At 43.5% G+C, this 18,427-nt stretch overlaps 2 protein-coding genes across 3 annotated transcripts in view; one reads left to right on the forward strand and one right to left on the reverse strand.

Moving 5' to 3' along the window:
• Positions 1-18,427, forward strand: part of thap12a (THAP domain containing 12a) — a 403,705-nt gene that overhangs the window by 173,147 nt on the left and 212,131 nt on the right. The gene's annotated exons all lie outside the window — the stretch shown is intronic.
• The window catches only part of uvrag (UV radiation resistance associated gene), a 105,356-nt gene continuing 89,518 nt past the window's right edge, over positions 2,590-18,427 (reverse strand). For both annotated transcript variants that reach the window (XM_083783627.1, XM_083783628.1), the window contains exons 14-15: positions 14,134-14,225; positions 2,590-4,337 (exon numbers count right to left, since the gene is read on the reverse strand). In XM_083783627.1, coding sequence (XP_083639753.1) covers positions 3,461-4,337; positions 14,134-14,225 — 969 coding nt within the window. In that variant the 3' untranslated portion in view covers positions 2,590-3,460. The remainder of the gene's footprint in view (positions 4,338-14,133; positions 14,226-18,427) is intronic.

An 18,427-nucleotide genomic window follows, 5' to 3' on the forward strand; every position in this document is an offset into this window, starting at 1 on the left:
CTCTCAGGCCTTAGGTGATACTCAGGGCTTAAAGCAACAAAACAAATCTAAGACTGAAAATTATTTTTTGCAAATCTGCACTGATCTCATTAAATGACCCCATGCTAGGATTTATGTGGCTAAAGATATACAGTATACATGTATAATAACGCCAATGCTGACATTGCTCTAATTGGCCAAACAATGGAGGCCCCTTGATCAGGAAACCGTTAGCAAAATAAGTTATTTCACAGATTACATTAATCTCCATACTGCAAATCCATGACTGTGAAATATTTTTCTAGTGTTGACTCAAATGATGGGATGCATAACATAGTTTTAGCTACAGTATGTGCGCAGCAATGTTCTCATGATGGTCAGAACATTTTGAAGGATAAAACTAAGTTTTAGTTATTTGGGCCAAAATATAAAAATGTGTATATAAAAATATATAAACAAATATTACAGGTTATGGAATGTGTATTCTTCAACCTTTGTACAGTATGTAAGGAATACTTTATCAATTCTTGGAGAACTGTTCCAAGGTCAACAGATATGAGCTTTAGGAGGAGAAGCCTGTGGAACATTTGGCTGTCTGATGTTGATCTACAACTTTCAGTAATAACATACAGTAGGCTTTAAAACACAGACAAAACCGCTGTATCTCAACGTGAAGGTTATTATTCCTGTGGGGGGAAGTTTATCTTAACAAGGAATATCATAATGACAATCTCCTATTTCACACCTCCGCCAAACCAAAATGTTTTTGGATTTGACTTAAACTCATATGGTCTTACTACTACTGAGGCTCCACTAGGAGTCTCAGACGGCTTATTATATGAAAGGTAATTATTACCTGGGAGGTTATAAACAGGAAAGAGCAAGAGTGTTTTTTGCTATCTAAAAACACCAAATACAGCAAGCAACCCTAACCCTAAGCAAATTAGGGGGAAACAAATGGAAATTGCAACAGACAACTCATTATGCAGTGGTAACAGGACAGCACTGAACCAATTTCTCACAAGACTGTTTGAGAAATCTAAACGACAGCCAAGAGAAATGACTCACCCTGCATGTACTGTATCAGATCAACAACCTTTACAACTTGATTTTATTTAACGTTATGTTAAGCCCAGTAGACACATAATACTGCTTTGTTGTCCACTGATGTGTCCTTCTCAAAGTCAAATAATATCTAAACACAAAGTGAGTCGAAATCATTCTTTAAGAAATGTCTTCTCTAATAAATGTTTGAGAATATGTGTCCCCCACCAGTATTACAATCTGTGTCCCCCACCAGTATTACAAGGGCTGTAATTTAGACTATTGACCATATTCACACAGCAGCCATTTTGCTCCACTCGGAGTGGGAAACCCCACCTCAAGTATGATTTAGGACAAAAATGGCCAACGTGTAAATATTGTCAATTCTGCCCCACCCAACCACCCACATGTCCAACCAAAAACATACTGTACCAACAAACACCAATATAAAAGCAGGCAGACCTCCCTGGAGGCTACATATTATATCCATGCCATTGGACTGCAAGTCTTTAATAACAAAACAACCTCCATACAAAATATATGTACATGGTCACATACATACTGTACTGTAGAGCAGTTTATGGAAAGGATGTATTATGGTTCATCGTTCATCTTAAATACATTACATTTCAACGGCCACAGTGACCACAGACATAGTTCATTTGTTACGGCAGGCAATGCAAAGCAGCTGACCATGTAAGTTTCCATCCATGATGGAGTTTTGTGGTTCATTCACAACCGACACACAGTTCCTTATATTTTTAACAATATCATTGAGTGAACTCCTATTTGGGTTGAAACAAAAACCAAAAAAGGAAATGTAGTGAAGTCCTTCTGAAGTCCTTCTAGACAAATTATTCATTTATACATAAATAATGCAAGTCATTGCCAAAGAACACCAGTGCAAGATAGCAAATAATTCTTCAAAATAGGGAGACATTGGGGGACAAAAGCTAAATCACAGATGAGAGAGATGGAGATTTAAAACGTGGATAGGGAGCCTGAGCGAGACATTTGAACAGTATACAGACATCAGTCCAGTTTTTTGGTCTACAGAGTATGACAATTATTGGATGTAATATTGACATTGAGAATAATATTGACAGAGTACATTACAAAAGAGAAACGAGGCGATGGGAGATAGGAAAACAATTGCATGGTGACCCTGCTGTGTGCCATATGCTCCCCCCTCCGTCCCCATTACATCATCTTCTAAATCTTGTAGAGGCCTCCCCTGTAGATAAAGGCAGAGTGTTGACCCATCGAATGGGAAGGGCCTAATGTTGCAGGGCGTAACATTGAGGGAGCATCTGATTGGACTATTGGTCGTAGCTCACCACCTCACTTTGTGCTAGCAAGCTGCCATGTCTATTTGGTGACATTGATCAAAAGATCATTGGTGGGATTACTAGTGTGACTGCCATTGGTCATATGCAAAGCACACACACACACACACACACACACACACACACACACACACACACACACACACACACACACACACACACACACACACACACACACACACACACACACACACACACACACACACACACACACACACACACACACAAGCAAAAAGCCCTGAGCCAGTGAACTTAAGTTGTATCAGTTTAGTGAATGTAGTTTTAGACGAATACCTTAAAGGGGAATTCCACTAATTTTCTACATTTTACTATGTCATTAATATACCTTAGATGAGTATATATTGATGCCATCAAGATGTACTTTGCAACAGAATGGGGGGGACTTTAATATTTCCACACAACAGCCCCAAGGTATATTAATGGCATAGTAAAATGTTGAAAATGAGTGGTATTCCCCTTTAAAACCTTTTACAGACATCATTCATTATATTTCAGTTAAGACCAGTGCAAATACTGAAACTGTACAGCTTACATACTTCATGTTACCAACGAGCAGGGTGCTACTAGCCTCATTTCTCATAGAACTTTAAAGAAGAGTTGATATTTTGGAGGGTATAATCCATTATTGTCTCCTCGATGCAATGATGCAATATACATTTCAGACAGAGGAGACGACCTTGAAAAAATATTATGATGAGTGACATTTACCTTCTGCCATAAGAGTAAGACTTGCTTACTGGATCAACCAGTAATGTCAACATACGTAATAAAAACAACACATCAATAAAATGTGTTAATTTTCCTCTCAAGAAACAAATACAAACTTAAGTTCACTGTCCCAATCCGATTGCTTTGAACTATTACATTTTAAGGATTAGTATAGAAATGTTTACAAGAAGTGCAAATTGGTCATTATTCCAGACTAGCTTCTATGTTGTTTTTGATTCTATGATTCATGGGAGAGGGAGCTACTGTATGCTTGTTGACCCCAGCGCCTCTCGTCTTGATTCATGTCCCTGACTTATGTTTGTCCAACTTACAAATCCATCTCTCCTCTCACGCCCTGTGACTCACTTGTCAGAGTTCTTGCGTGGTCGGCGGAAGCTAGACATGTTCTCATTAAGTGCATAGATGCGTCTGGAGAACTCTTCAAAGCCAGCCTCGTCTAGCTCGTCGCCCAGAACCTGCTCGTCACACTCCACAGCTACGGCGTGGTCCACAGGGATGCAGGGGTAGTCCTCCAGACGGGCCGCATCGCCCAGTCCAAGCCCCAATCCTAACCCCAGGCTCAAGCCCAGGCTCAAGCCCAGGCCTGTGGCTTCCGTACCCATAATCTCCTCTGCCTGCTCCACTGAGCAGTGAAGCTCCGGGACTAGGCCGCTAGGCCCCGATAGTCCATCTGCTGGTACCAGGGAGCCATTCATGGCTTCCGTATGCTGGCTGGGGGGCAATGCTTCCACACCGGTGTCCAGCTCTGGAGCAGGGGGCTCAAAGCCCACTGTGCTGGTAGGCTGCTGCAGTTCCAGTTCTCCTTCTTCCTCAGCCTCTCCGTCTGTCTTCCCCAGCTCACTCCCCATTTCCGTCACCACCACCATCTCACCAGTTTCATCATGCTCCTCTTCATCCCTCTCTCCATGATCATTGGTCTTGACAGTCTTGGCTAGGCTGAGTGATGCCATGCCAGCATCCAGAGAAGAGGACAGGTGTTTGGGAGAGGGCGAAGGAGGTGCCAGGCCAGCAGGGGGCTGCTGTTCAGCTGGACCGGCATTGAAGGTAGGAGGAGGGGTGACCCTGTACTTGAGCTTATCAGCCTCTGAGCTGGCCCGTTTCCTTACGCCCCGCTCTGGGGAGCTGGTGTGGCAGGGGAAGCCCATCTCAGAGACGGCCGAAACACTGTGCTGGGTCTTGGTCGGCACTGGTATGGAGCTGGAGGTATGGTGCCGGTCGCTGTTCGGGAGAAAGAAAAAAGCAATCAGAGAAGACATAAAAAGCAAGGAAAGAAAGAAAAATCAATTCAAAGTTTCTTTAACATTAAAAAAAAGGAAAAAACAAACAAAAAAAAAACATACAAAAATGTGTATTTTACCCGCTCAACCCTGGTATCTCGTACCATTAAAGAAATGTATAAAAGAAAATAAAAGAATGTAAAGAAATGTAAATGTAAAGAAAAATCCAATAAAGGGAACAGGTTAGGAAAGCTATATATTGCATAGTAGTAAGTAAGTAAGTAAGTACTGTAAGTAAGTACATTTTATTTATAGAGCCCATTTCAAAACAATGTTACAAAGTGCTGTACAGTGGTCAACAAGGTAAAACAATCATAATAAAACATGGGCAAAAACAAAACAAAAACAACAATAGAAAAGCAAAACAATGAAGTGCAAATATATCAAGTAAAAACACATAAAATGTTTACGAAATAAGTACGTTTTTAACAAGTTCTTAAAACCGTCAGCGTTCCACAAAGTGGGAGCAACCACTGCAAATGCTCGGTCCCCCTTAGTTTTAAGTTTATGATTTATACTTTGGAAATTCAGATTATGGGATATTAAACTACCGTACTAATGTGAGACTATCAACATAAAATATCCAATGGAGATTTACATAAAAATAAATAATAATATAACGTTTTTTTTTTTTCATGGAGACTAGATTAATCCTGCACCACAGACCGTGACCGGCATAAGAGATAGAGGGAGGGAAGGGAGTGAGAGACCTGAGATCCAATTGGACCAGCTTCTGCCTTGATCTCATCTGCCCCCCCGCCTCCTCCCTGGACCCCTGCCCCCCCTCCCTCTTTGCTCCTGATCCAGAACGGAGACAGCTGCAGCTCTCTGCAAATCACTCCGCGTTACAACATTCAAAAAACATTTGTGCAGTCTGTGCGACTACATGTTCCGTACTGCCGTCGTGGAAGTGCGCAGCAGGCGTTCAAACCAAGGTATGCAAGACGTACCCCCCCGAATAACCGATAACAGACTGGCAACGTGGGACAGCTTGCTCCACCAGTCCAGATTTAAGTCATAAATTAACTTTAAATGGAGGGGGATGGGGGGGGGGGGGCAAGGTCTCTTCTGATATCCTTAACCACATACACGTCAGCAGACTACTTAGTGGTATGTTTAACCTGGCCAGTCAAACCTTTGAGGAGTCAAAGCATTGGATCACCAGGGTCATGGGTGTGGTTGTGACCCCTGACCTCTCCAGAGGTACACATTTGACTGGTGAAAAACTAGATAAAAACTAGATTCAGGGGGAGAAATCTCTGAATCAGAGGTGCAGTCACCATACTGTAGATAGATAACCAACTATCTGTAGACTCCAGTGAGTCATGCTTGTGATAGGGGAACAGAGCTGGGTGACATCCACTGAAAACTTAATCGCTGTTTGGTGGAGAATGTCAACATTTATAGCCTATAAAGCAGGGCATGTCTGTAACTCTTCCTGGAGCCCGGAACATGGTTGTAACACAGGGTTCAGAGGCCAGACAAGACATTCTCCAGGCCATATCGTAGAAGCTAGACAAAGGCTTCAAAGTGTCTTATGATACATAGATAAATGGCATATGGGTTTAAGGTGCTGCATGTAAAAGTTGATGCACCTACAGTACAGCTATCAGTGAAGATGATCACAGGAATGTAGTTGAATACTGTATGTTGTGGAAAGCTAAATAGTCACAGGAGAATCTGGTGAATGACCTGATGTTGAGAGTCAGAGAGTGCTCCTCTTTAAGGGAGAAGACTAGAGTCAAGACTGACTATTTAGCAGTGTGTGTTCATCGAAATAAACCAAGTAATGAAAGTGACTTCAGCAATTGCCCCTAGTAACCACACACGCTAGCACTGTAGCTGAGACTAAACAGAAAGAATATGATCCTCCAACACTCAATTGTCTCGGGAAAAAATATAAAATAAAATGGCTTATATAAAGAAAAATGAATGGATTGCGATTAAAGACATTTTACAAAACTAAATCCTTGCAGAACATTTTGAGCGCAATCCAAAAACTCTAGCAAAAACCTAATTCTGCAGAGGAGAATAAAGAGAGATTTCATGAGAATTCAATTATCATATAAATGACTGGAAACTGTGGTCCAGGCTCTCCGGAACGCAAGACAGGTTTGGAAACCAGAGATGATTTATATGGAGTAAAAAAATAAGAGGAGAAAAAAAAACAGGTTTAAAGTTTCCATGCAAAATGTATAAAAAGCTAAAGTGTAACTAGTATGTTTTTTGCTAGACTGAATGATATCCTCATGGCTATAGTTCTGATGCTGATTAGATAGCTCTGATTTGAATTAATATCAGCCTTGTCTTTGTTTCATCTATTTTCAGTTCCATGGCCTATACAGTTCCCGACACTCTCTCAGAACTGTTGCCGCACGTAATCTGTTTCAGCATCTATAATTGCATAATAGCTATAGCTCTGGAAAACATGCAGATATTTCACAACATTCAATCCCACTGATAAATAAATACTGCACAGCTTTTCTGTGTCAAGAAGATGCCTTTTCCTCTGATATTTAGTTTATCCTGTTTCTCTTTATTTTTCTATGACATCCTGTTTTGGAATAGTATTTCGTTTTTTATATTGACCCCCACCCCCCCATGTGGTTCTGGGAGATATATATCGAATGGATATTAAATCGATATTGTATGTAATATGATGACACAAGATTTCATCTGGGACTGCATGATGTAATTTTCAGAACGTACAGTACCTGACTGCTCTAGTCGTCCTATTATTATATACACATTACAGAATAGTTATCTCATTGTGTAAATATTTTGTGAAAGCACCAGTAGTCATCCCCACAAAATTGCCCTTTTATGCCCATATGTGGAGTTCCGTGCCAGGCATATGGCATATGCCCATATTGGTGACATTGATGACGTACTCCATATTTCTATTATATTATCGATCTTTGTTGGAGAGCGGCTGATCGGACCAACTTTCCATTCAGAGATTCAAATCTTTAGTAGAAACCTTTTAAACTTTTATTTAAAACATGAGTTCCTCTCATGAATGTCTCTAGTGTGCAGAGGGTTGGAAGTTACTATAACTTGGAACGACACAAGCATTGAGCGACAGCAGCGATTACTCAGTGCATGTGTACTTGTGTAGCACTCTGGACATTATATTGAAAGTGCTCCGCCGCTCAATGGATGAGAGTATTTACAGTAGTTGCCAGGTCTGTTCTTAAAAGCAGTGATACAAAACCACCCCATAGAAAGAAAAAAAAAAGATGATATATCAACAGTGCAGAAGAGCTGCTGATATATGCCTTCTGTGAAGAGCAGTTGTTCATCCCCGAGAGAAAAAACACCAGTTATCAACATTTGACCATATTCACACGGTGGGCGTTTTGGTCTTACGTCATACTCCGGGGGGCAGGGGCGGGGAGAGGGAAGGGGGGGGTACCCCCTCCACTTCAGGGTGTTTTTTTATAAGTCATTACATTTTACTGGACCCTAATCCCTGGTGGGTTTCCCTGTAAATGATTTCACCACATAAATGCCAACTGCGACGTCTCTGCCTAAATCATTAGACAGAGGACTTGACGTGCTGTGAATGGGTTCATAGCTCTTTGTCGCCCTCATGTCTTTTCCACAGCCAGTATCAAACTCCGATTCACAGCTCTTTCTCACTCTCGTGTCTTTTCGCAGCATCAAACTCCAGCTTTTTTCAGATGGGCCCCCGGAATCAAGTAAGCCGAAGCTTTCCACTGTCTAATCCACCGACAGGCTCAGGATACGCCTCTGTTCATATCCAATGCTGCTAAAATGCTGGGATTGGAAGCCAAAACAAATAATGGCAGATAAGATTTGGTCTTTTGATGTGGTAAAAAGAATCCCTATGGAGCTGCTAAAGCAAATATTACTAATATTGTGATATGCATTACAAGGCTGAGTTTTCTTTCTGCTGAAATAGGGCAAGGTTCCCCGACTGCTTGGCCTTTGAAGATAGGGACTATTCCTGTCATATCAAAACCATCACACGCCAGCACAGCATGTTTAAAACATTCAACACAGGCACATTTCCAAAGTTGTCGGAAGTGTTTTTTGTTCCTTTTTGGGCACAGAGGTAATATGAAACGGTAAATTGTGAGTGTGTAAAATGTGGTTATTTGTGCATGTTTATACTATGACTATCTGTAATACAAATGGAGGTGAGCAGAAGTGATGGAACACCATGGCACTCTGTGCAGGATAGTATGATTTATTGATACTAGAAGCTCCAAGTGTGTGTAGGAGCCAACACACTCTCCCTTTAGGGAAAAGAAGAATGTATCACCACACGCACGGACAAGCATGCGTGCATGCACGTACGTACACACACACACACACACACACACACACACACACACACACACACACACACACACACACACACACACACACACACACACACACACACACACACACACACACACACACACACACACACACAAAGACATCAACATGTGCATACACACGTGAACAAAGATATCAACACACAAACATGTGAACTACACATGCTTTCATTCATGCGCGCACACACACACACACACACACACACACACACACACACACACACGCGCAACGGGCCTGAAAATGAACTTACTGGGCCGGCCCGGCTCGAACAATTACCATACCTTTAGGCCCGAAATGCGGGGAAAAAAACAGAAAATGTGTCATTATGTGTGTAATGTCAAAGTCACGCATCCAACAAGCTTTGAACTGAGCAGATTGGACCTTCTGTTCCAGAGATAATGGCCAAAACATAATCTTGAAAGCAATTTTCACCAATTTTCTATTGCCGAGTTTTGGCCATTGTTGCCCGTTTTTCTTCACTGAATTATATTTTGCTTGAAAAGCACAGTACCTCTAGTAACGACCGTAGTGGACACTTTTTCATGATTGGGTATGTCATATCCCCGAATGGGTATGGACTAGTATAATATAACTTATACGATTGGGGTGGTTGTGTTCTGTCTCCCTGCTCTGTCATGTCTCACTTACAGTAGGGCTGCAAACAAATATTCCAAATTCAAAGGAATATTCGAATATAAAAAATAAAAGAATGATCGACTTACAAATTAAAAGTTAAAAAAACAACTGCCATGCGAGTTATTGCGAGACTCTGAGACATGTCAGCCATGTCTCCCACAGTCTCCCCTCAAGTTTTACTTAATCGTACGATGGTGCCGTGTGTAAAGGCGAGCTGATTTAAAAGTACACAATGCGTTGTTGATGCAAGTCATGCAATGTGTGCCCCCACTCGGCAGTGCAGTGTGAGGCCAGAATTCTAGAACGGTCCGAACCTCAGGTAGCTGTAACTGGACAGAAATGTTAAACCGTCAACCAACTACTGAATGACAAATGAAAGAAAGAAGAATTTAACATTTAATCAATTATCCTTGTTTTAGGAAATACGTTGTAGTTATTGAGTGGTCTACTACATACTACTAATACCTACTAGAATCAACATGCTTTGAGAATGGATAACAAGCGTGGATAACATAAGGTACTTCAGTGCTTCAGAGTTCTTCGGCTAGTCACTGATTACACCACAGCTGTCTAAACAGCACAGGCCCTGCAGCACACAATGACAAAGGAAGATACACATGCACACGAAGACTCATGTATCTTATGTGTTTTGGGAAGGAGTTTACAACCCCTAGAGGCAGTGTGATGCATCAACAACATTGCTACGTGGAATCACATAGTCAGGCAAGGTGCCCTATGCGTCTCTCTCACCCAGGTACTCCTGCTTCAGTGCACCGGGTGTCCCTCTCACCCAGGTACTCCTGCTTCAGTGCACCGGGTGTCCCTCTCACCCAGGTACTCCTCCACCGGGACAGGGAGCCTCTGAACCTGTGCCAGGCTCTCCGTGGATGAGGAGCCGCGAATGAGAGCATGTCGAATGCGTTTGTTTTGATCTCAGCAGTGCTCTTCCGTTTACAAAGCACAGGTTTCTGGTACTGACTCTCCAGCTCTCCCTTGGTAATAGATTAACCGTCTCTCTCTGTGCCTTGTCTCTCAGCAAGGTAGCCAAGGAAAATCCTGACTATTTGTCAATGGTGCTGTACTGTATACGTTATGGAGACGAGTCCGTGAGACAGAGCTGTTTGGAGAACTGCAAAGATATGATCAGGCGTCAGCCAGTCAACCAGCCATATGGCCCACTCTACAGTCTACACACACCTTATGAACTTTAAAGTATATATATTATATATATAGGCTTACTCTATGTGTGTGTGTGTGTGTTTAATTATTATTTGTGTAGGCTATATTGTACTGTGTATAGTTCCTTTCCACCCCCTCTGCCCAAGATGAACTTATTGTGTTCCCACGCCTCACAGTCTTGCTTCGGGACCATTTACTGTAAAAAATACGTTCGGGACAGGCCTTCCATGCAGATTGAATGCATGCTGCATTAATTCTACATGGATGGAGGAAGCGTTTCCAGAACATTTATGGATTCGGGTTCCCCTGGCTATAGCAACACACCATTCCTGTCTGCATCAATGGAAGGCGAAGAGAGGCGTCAAGGAGGGGAAGCGAGGAAGTGAACATCGGCCCCAACTCTCACAGTCTGCAGGTTAACTCCCTGCAGCTGCAATGCAGCATTTTTATGTATCCATATTTCATACGCTTGGCCCCCGTGCTGGAAATTGTATCTGAATTTAGGCTTTTTTCAAAGTTAGGCCAGGAGGTGGGTGGGGGTTCAGGGGTTGGGGTTTGGGGGGCTAGAAGAATGACATTTATGTGGTGAAAGAAATACGAAAATAAAATAAAAATAAAGGCCAACAAAAGGAATAAACAAAAGTGTGCATGCATACAGTATGTGTTAATTTGTCCTCCATGCTGTCTGTGTACCTGCTGAGGTCCACTGAGCCCTGCCGTCCTCTCAGGACATCATTTTTAAGGTTAATAAAGAGAGATAGAGTATGTCAGTGTTGTGATGAATACTCTGGATGAAGTATAAATCAAGGCTTCAGGTGAAAAGCAGTAGCCTCGACTTCAAGCACACTGAAGGAGACGTCATTGTCTGTGCTCTTCTCAGGACCAATTGTAGGAATTAAAAGTGACGAGTAGTGACAAGAATATCCTGGAAATCTGGAATGGGCCAAACAACCAAATTAGGAGAAATAAAAATAAAAAGGTGTTGCCCCCTCGATTGGTTCATGAGGGGAACACCACTGTCAACGGCCTTGTTGAGTTGGTCTCCATGGAGTCATGCAGGCGCATTGTCAAGAGGCTGACAACAGTGATGGCGAATGCTCAACTGTACAGTAGGGGAGCAACTACGTCACCTGTCAGCTAGCCAAAACATGACCACGTGCATAGACGGACGGACATACTATGTTATGCATACTACACATGCCCGCACGACACATGTACAACACAGTAAAATCTTGAGTGTAAATGTACAGTCTAGAGAGTGTAAAAATGGACCAGTAAGGGTAAGGCCTTTACTGCGTAGTACAGTATTTGTGGATCTAATTCAGTGCAGTCGGCTCGGTGGAAGGAAGCGGGCAGTTTCACGACCCTCCACCGACGACTCTTGAGTCAACACAGAGGGCCTTTTGTTCTCGTCCCTGCGGGCTCGTTGTCCACCAGGAGCGTGGCTGCGGCAAGCAGCCGTGGAATCGTTGCACTTCCATCTCCACTTTTCAACTTTCCTGCGATTGCGTATGCACATACTTGCACATACATACACACACACACACACCATGAGCATAAGCCCTCAGGGTTAGTGGGCCCAATGCTTTCATCTCATTTATCTTCGGGCCTTTACACTTCCCATTGAGGGGGAGGGGAGGGGGGGTATGAGGGGCCGATTTGATGGCTTTTCATGGCTTCTTTCCTTTCAAAACAAAAGATTATTCAATTAACGTGTGTAATACACGTTTTCCCCTCTGCCGACCCTGGGAGAGGAGTGGAGATCAAAGACAGCTTCGCTTTTATAGGACGGTGGAGCAGTAGTCTGGCTCAGACTGACTCCCCGTTTTAAGGAAGGGTTAACGTTACTTACAGGCCATCAGACTACAGGGGAAAGATCTAAAAATGTGACCCCGGTGACTGAATACCTCATTATCCAACACCATTAAGCTTAGTTCAGACCAATGATTCACGATGAGACAAAACCGTTTTATGCTCTATTTATACTTTGTCTTAGGACGGAGTCACGTGGCAGAGATAGCTATCTGTATCTACACTGTCATACGGCGGAGCATAAACACTGTGGACAAGAATAGCAGTGGTCTGAATGATCCGAGAACAGGGATGATTATGCATACGGAAAAAATGGAAAGTCTAAATGATGTACGAAGTTGTGATTATTAGACACGGGCAATATTCCTTTGGTAGAAGGATTTCCTTTTTTAGTTTTTAGGTTTTTTTGTTTAGCAAAATAGGACATGACTTCATATGTAGTGGAGTGTCAGAGCCTCCAGGACCCCCAGCTGCAGATCAAGAGTGTGATTGCAGACCGGGCCCTCTCCAAGTAATGGATCACGGCTGTGGATTGCTACTACCGTATATTATACTACACCACTACACTGTATATTATCTTAACATTCTTATTATACCATGTACTAACAGTATCGTTATACTATATCATTATAATATACTATCTTACACAATAATACGTATGATATGGGGTGTAACGATACATTTTAACAGTGATACATGGACGATTCATTAGGCGATGCCAGGATTCATTAGGCGATACCATACGATTCAATGATTTGAAATCGATACATTAAATAGGTGTGTAACTTGTGGATAGTGCAGGTTTTTTTAAGGGAAAGATGTACTATTGTGGATATAAATTTGTAAACAGTGATTCTCTGGCAAATAGATGGACATTGTATTTGAACACAAATGGACAAACCCACGCCTTGACATAAACAGAGAACATTTTTCGATACACCAATTGTTAAACCCTTCTTTTTCTTCTTTCTTCTTAAAATGGCTAAATACAATCCACAATGGTTTCCGTAAGAATTCCTCCATTTTAGCAGTTTTGGCAGTTCTGTGCTATCATTCTTCACAAAATTCGGCAATATGGTAGAGGGCCGTGAGAATCCCTCAGGAACAGAAGTTCACAGTAGGTAATTCTTCAAAAGACCTCTGAAATTTAGATCTCCCAATGAGTACATTTTATGACTTGCTCAAACCACTTTTTCTGCCTTTTTTCCGCCACGTCAAAGAATTTTGTGTCCTTGGTTACAGCTCCCCTTTCCATTCATGCGAGTGGAGTCTGGACCCTGGTTACGGGACTACAGCGCTGACAGACAACCCCTTCAACCAATCAGAGTGGAGTCTGGACCCTGGTTACGGGACTACAGCGCTGACAGACAACCCCTTCAACCAATCAGAGTGGAGTCTGGACCCTGGTTACGGGACTACAGCGCTGACAGACAACCCCTTCAACCAATCAGAGTGGAGTCTGGACCCTGGTTACGGGACTACAGCGCTGACAGACAACCCCTTCAACCAATCAGAGTGGAGTCTGGACCCTGGTTACGGGACTACAGCGCTGACAGACAACCCCTTCAACCAATCAGCGTAACAAAAAAAGCCGCCATCTCCAGTCTACCAACGCCATAAAGTCGAGCAGTGAATTTCATCAATGTTTATATAGCTCATTGTGTAGTATATTGCGTATAGCTTTTTTTCTTTTTGGGCCCATTGTATAGCTTCTTGCAGCTATATTTGTTATTGCCACTACTCTCTCTCTGGAACAGACTTACCAGCGAACCAGCAGGCCGTGTTCTAGGAAGTTCTTGAGGTTGGGTAATGTCTGCCGCAGGTCTGGGGTGGACAATCCATGCTGGTATCTCAACTGGAAGATTAAGGAAACACAAACATTGTCATCAGTGCTCCATCATATTATCCATCATACACTTTACTGCACTGTTACATTTAAATTGTAGAAGGACAGTAAAATCATTACTAATCAGACTATTCTTTACTGGGACACACAAGAATGGACATGTTCTCCTAACAACTGGCATGTGTGTTTGTTGACGTGTGTAAGGTGTGTGCAGGAGAGATGTGGAGACTAGACATGGGTGGCATAGTCTCGCGTTGCCGGACTATACGATCGCCGCCGACCAATACACCTGGTGGAATCTAAATACAATGTATTTGCTACAACAGCCAGGGAAAGGCTGCAGACAAACCTATACCTACTGCTCTGCAAACTATCACAATGATTTGGGATTGGTTCTGCAATGCAATTCTTATTGAAATCTCTGAATAGTTTCCACACAGTTTTAGGAACTGCATGGATGCAAAATTGCAAATCCTAATGGGCAGAGGTCTCTGATCGTGATAAAGCAGCTCATTGCAAACACATCTGGAGGAAATGGGGCAAAATAAGTGAACACTACCGGTGGTCTCCCTCTCTCTCTCTCTTCTTAATCAATCCACTTCCAAATCTAGCCTCTACTGCAATTCTCCCTCTATCACACTGGAGTGCTTTATACTGTACCAACATCATAGAATCCAAACCATGGGAGGAAAACGCCAACAGGGCCACCACGAAGCTCCAGCACCAGAGCCAAAGCTATCTCTGCCTCAGCTGAGTGGTATATCATCACGCCGCCTCATGTCCCACAGAGTTTATTTAACCTGATTTAACTGAACAGCAGAGGAGCATCACGCCTCACGTCCAGTGTATATACCCCAGCCTCTCACGTGCGTGCACACACACACACACACACACACACACACACACACACACACACACACACACACACACACACACACACACACACACACACACACACACACACACACACACACACACACACACACACACACACACACACACACACACACACACACTTCCCCTGGTGCACCACAGTGACCATATACACGTGCCCTCGCGTTTCAATACAGTGATGAAGTGAATGTGATTGTGATGAAGAGGAACACAGCACTCCCTGTAGAACTGCTCTCACCCAGCATAACATGCTGCTAAGTCTCTCACCCAGCATAACATGCTGCTAAGTCTCTCACCCAGCATAACATGCTGCTAAGTCTCTCACCCAGCATAACATGCTGCTAAGTCTCTCACCCAGCATAACATGCTGCTAAGTCTCTCACCCAGCATAACATGCTGCTACAGTAAGTCTCACTGAAGATGGAATGAGAAAGAAAGGCAGACGAACAGAGGAATTATGGACAATTAAGTGTTTGAGCCTCAGAGGCTAAAGGTCACACTTCCTAGTTTGTGTTTACAGTTTAAGGGGAGATGAATGATTTTTTTGGGGTGTATAGGGGGTGTTAAGTATTTAGCATAACACATCCATCCTGGCCGTTTTCTCATGCCATGCATAATATTCTGTCACGGGCTGCAGCACAGTATATAGAGGTCCTTGTAAAGCTTGATTAATGGCACCAGGAGTGGCATAAGCGTTAACACAAAGGGGCCGTCCAGCCACCACCCGGAGTCCAGACTCCAGACAGGACACATGTGTACATACTATGTGCATGCATGCGTGTGTGTGTGTGTCTGTGTGTGTGTACGAGACTCTTAGATCTCTCTGCTGCACGGTATATTGTACCAAAATGGATTTAATCTTTAGGTCCGCAGAACAGCTGCCAGAATAGTGTTTGTACCGTGCAGCGTGACATGTACTGGAGCTGAACATGTGTGTGGATTAGAATTTTATATGTTCCGATATGTTTGTGTGAGCAGTGAGCACGCACTCCTGTGTTCTGGCTCCAAAAGGTCCCCGACTCCCTACCAGTCCCCGCTAGGGAGCCAGAGCAAACGCTTACAACAATTATCACAGTTGCGAAGCTGCTTTACCAAAAGCAGCACAGATGGAGAATCGGAACGGGGTATCGCCTCACATCGCCGCTGGTGATGAAATTATCCAAACCCCTCGAACAACAACACAGGGATCCATTCATGGCCAAGAGTAAACCTCTGGGTCTGACCAAATGATGGTGTAGTGTTGTCCACAGAGCCTGCTTAACGGAATAGGGTTTTAAAGAGCGGGCCAAGATCAATAACGCCCCTAGTTTAGCAACAGAAAGAATATAGCAACGATGGGGCAGGGGGCCTTGAATGTTCTGTGCACAGGGAGAGAGAAAAAAAATCTCAAGGAAATATCAACAGGTTATGCTCTAGATATGTATCAATACGAACCAGATATAACCACAGAGCAAATATTATGTCTTCAAGCTAAAAGCCAAACCGAGTTCGCTGGATACTGTATGCTTTGTGTGATGCTCAAAGCACAGTTGTGAGGCTTAACAAAACACTATAAGGCTGTAACCCTGTGCCTTTGTTAGCGAGTGGGGCTGAGCTCTGCAAGTGCGTGTGATGACCACATCGCTCGTGTGAGGGGAGCCCTCTGACATGTAACATGTTACACTCAAGAATGCGTAGCACTGTTTGTGCGTGTGAAACAGAAGTGTGTGTAAGAGACAGACAGAGCAAACCGGTGCATGCTATTATGTGTGTATTATCTCTTGTTTTCCCTACAGCTATGCAGTATGTGTTGGAACTGCGCCAAGCATGCACCATATAGAAACTGGATAGGGGTGAAGACACCATCAAGTGCATGGTGACATCACTGTGTTGCTCTGAGAGCGCTCCATTGTTGTACAGCTCGTTCCACCGAGGCACACGTGTGAATTCCAAAGACATCTTGCAGGACTACGACGCCTAGCACGAACATCTCCAAAAAAGCAGCGCTGAAACGAAAGAATATGGCCCTTTGTTCTTTCCCCTCTGTCAGGTCCTGAAAAGAAAATATATAAAGACCTGCACATCTGGACCCTCCAGGCTTCTTCTGTTGCCAAACCTCTGCCAGTGGGCACCAACAACACTTGAGATAAGTGTCTGGCTGGCAGCAGACAACTGTCACCGACGTGACTGGGCAATTAAGACTGCTGCTCGTTCATGCCGTCTTTATAATGAGGTGTGTTAAACGCATCCAGACTGTTTGGGGGACATGCAGGCTGCAGGCCCACAGCTGACCCAGCTCTCGGCCAGCCAGACTATCAATATTCATGAATTGGTCTGACCTCCCTGGTGGAAGCAACATTAAGTTGTTCCTCAGAGCATTGTGTGTGTGTGTGTGTGTGTGTGTGCGTGCCTCATAGCATGTGTAGGTGTACTGAGCATGGCCTCAGACCTGGGCAGGCATATAACATGGTCCTTGGTTGTTGAGTAAGCAAACCCTAAACCCCTTTCCCTCCTTCCCTGCTTGTGAGAGACAAACAGAAAACATCACTGTACTGGCTGCAACCACTCCACAAAAAACACTCTGGAAGGCTGTAAAGAGTATGAAATGTGTGGGACATGAAGCTGGATGTCCGTTCCAATTACAGGCAACAAGGAAGCCTTGAGCAAGAGGGAAATAAACAGCTCGCTGGGAGTCTCCAGGCTATATAGCTCTTAAACGTAATCAGTTGTTTGGGAACAGGATGAGGGAACACTGGGTTCATTTGCACACAATAAGAATAGTCCACAATCGGCTTATAATTTCTGAACATGTTGTTAAATAGGATATACTGTAGGATTCTGTATAGGATTCTTCGAAGATATGCTGCCAACAACAACCTAGGTTTCTCTGTAAACGACCCGAGATCAAATCATACAAATCACTGTCAATCCGTTGATCAGAAACAGCATGTCATGTTATGTTTCCCCCGTATCGAGTGTTCATGGCATCCTCTCGGAGCTTGCATACTACATCTAGAGTCCTCTTTTCAGCCTGGCCACGGGGCTCTTTGTGATGGAGCTAACCAGATCGTGGTGAGAAATTCCCAGAGCCCATTGAGTGTGGCTGTAAGGCGAGAGGGCTTAGACAGAGGAGGGGAGGGCATGCCCAGTGGCGTTCTTTCACATGATGACACGCTGAAATAGATCCAGCTAGGGCCCTTCGTCACTTTGCGCACCTTTGTGTCTAGCCACTCCCTACCCTGTTTACCTATTTGAGAGAGGAAAAAAAGTACACCAGCATTTGGAGGGTTTTAAGACTATTTGTGGAACAGAGTGATCTGTTTATATGGCTACAGGGC

Source organism: Protomyctophum parallelum, assembly GCF_964188405.1.
Source record: "Protomyctophum parallelum genome assembly, chromosome: 1".
In the NCBI taxonomy this organism is placed as follows: Eukaryota; Metazoa; Chordata; class Actinopteri; order Myctophiformes; family Myctophidae; genus Protomyctophum; species Protomyctophum parallelum.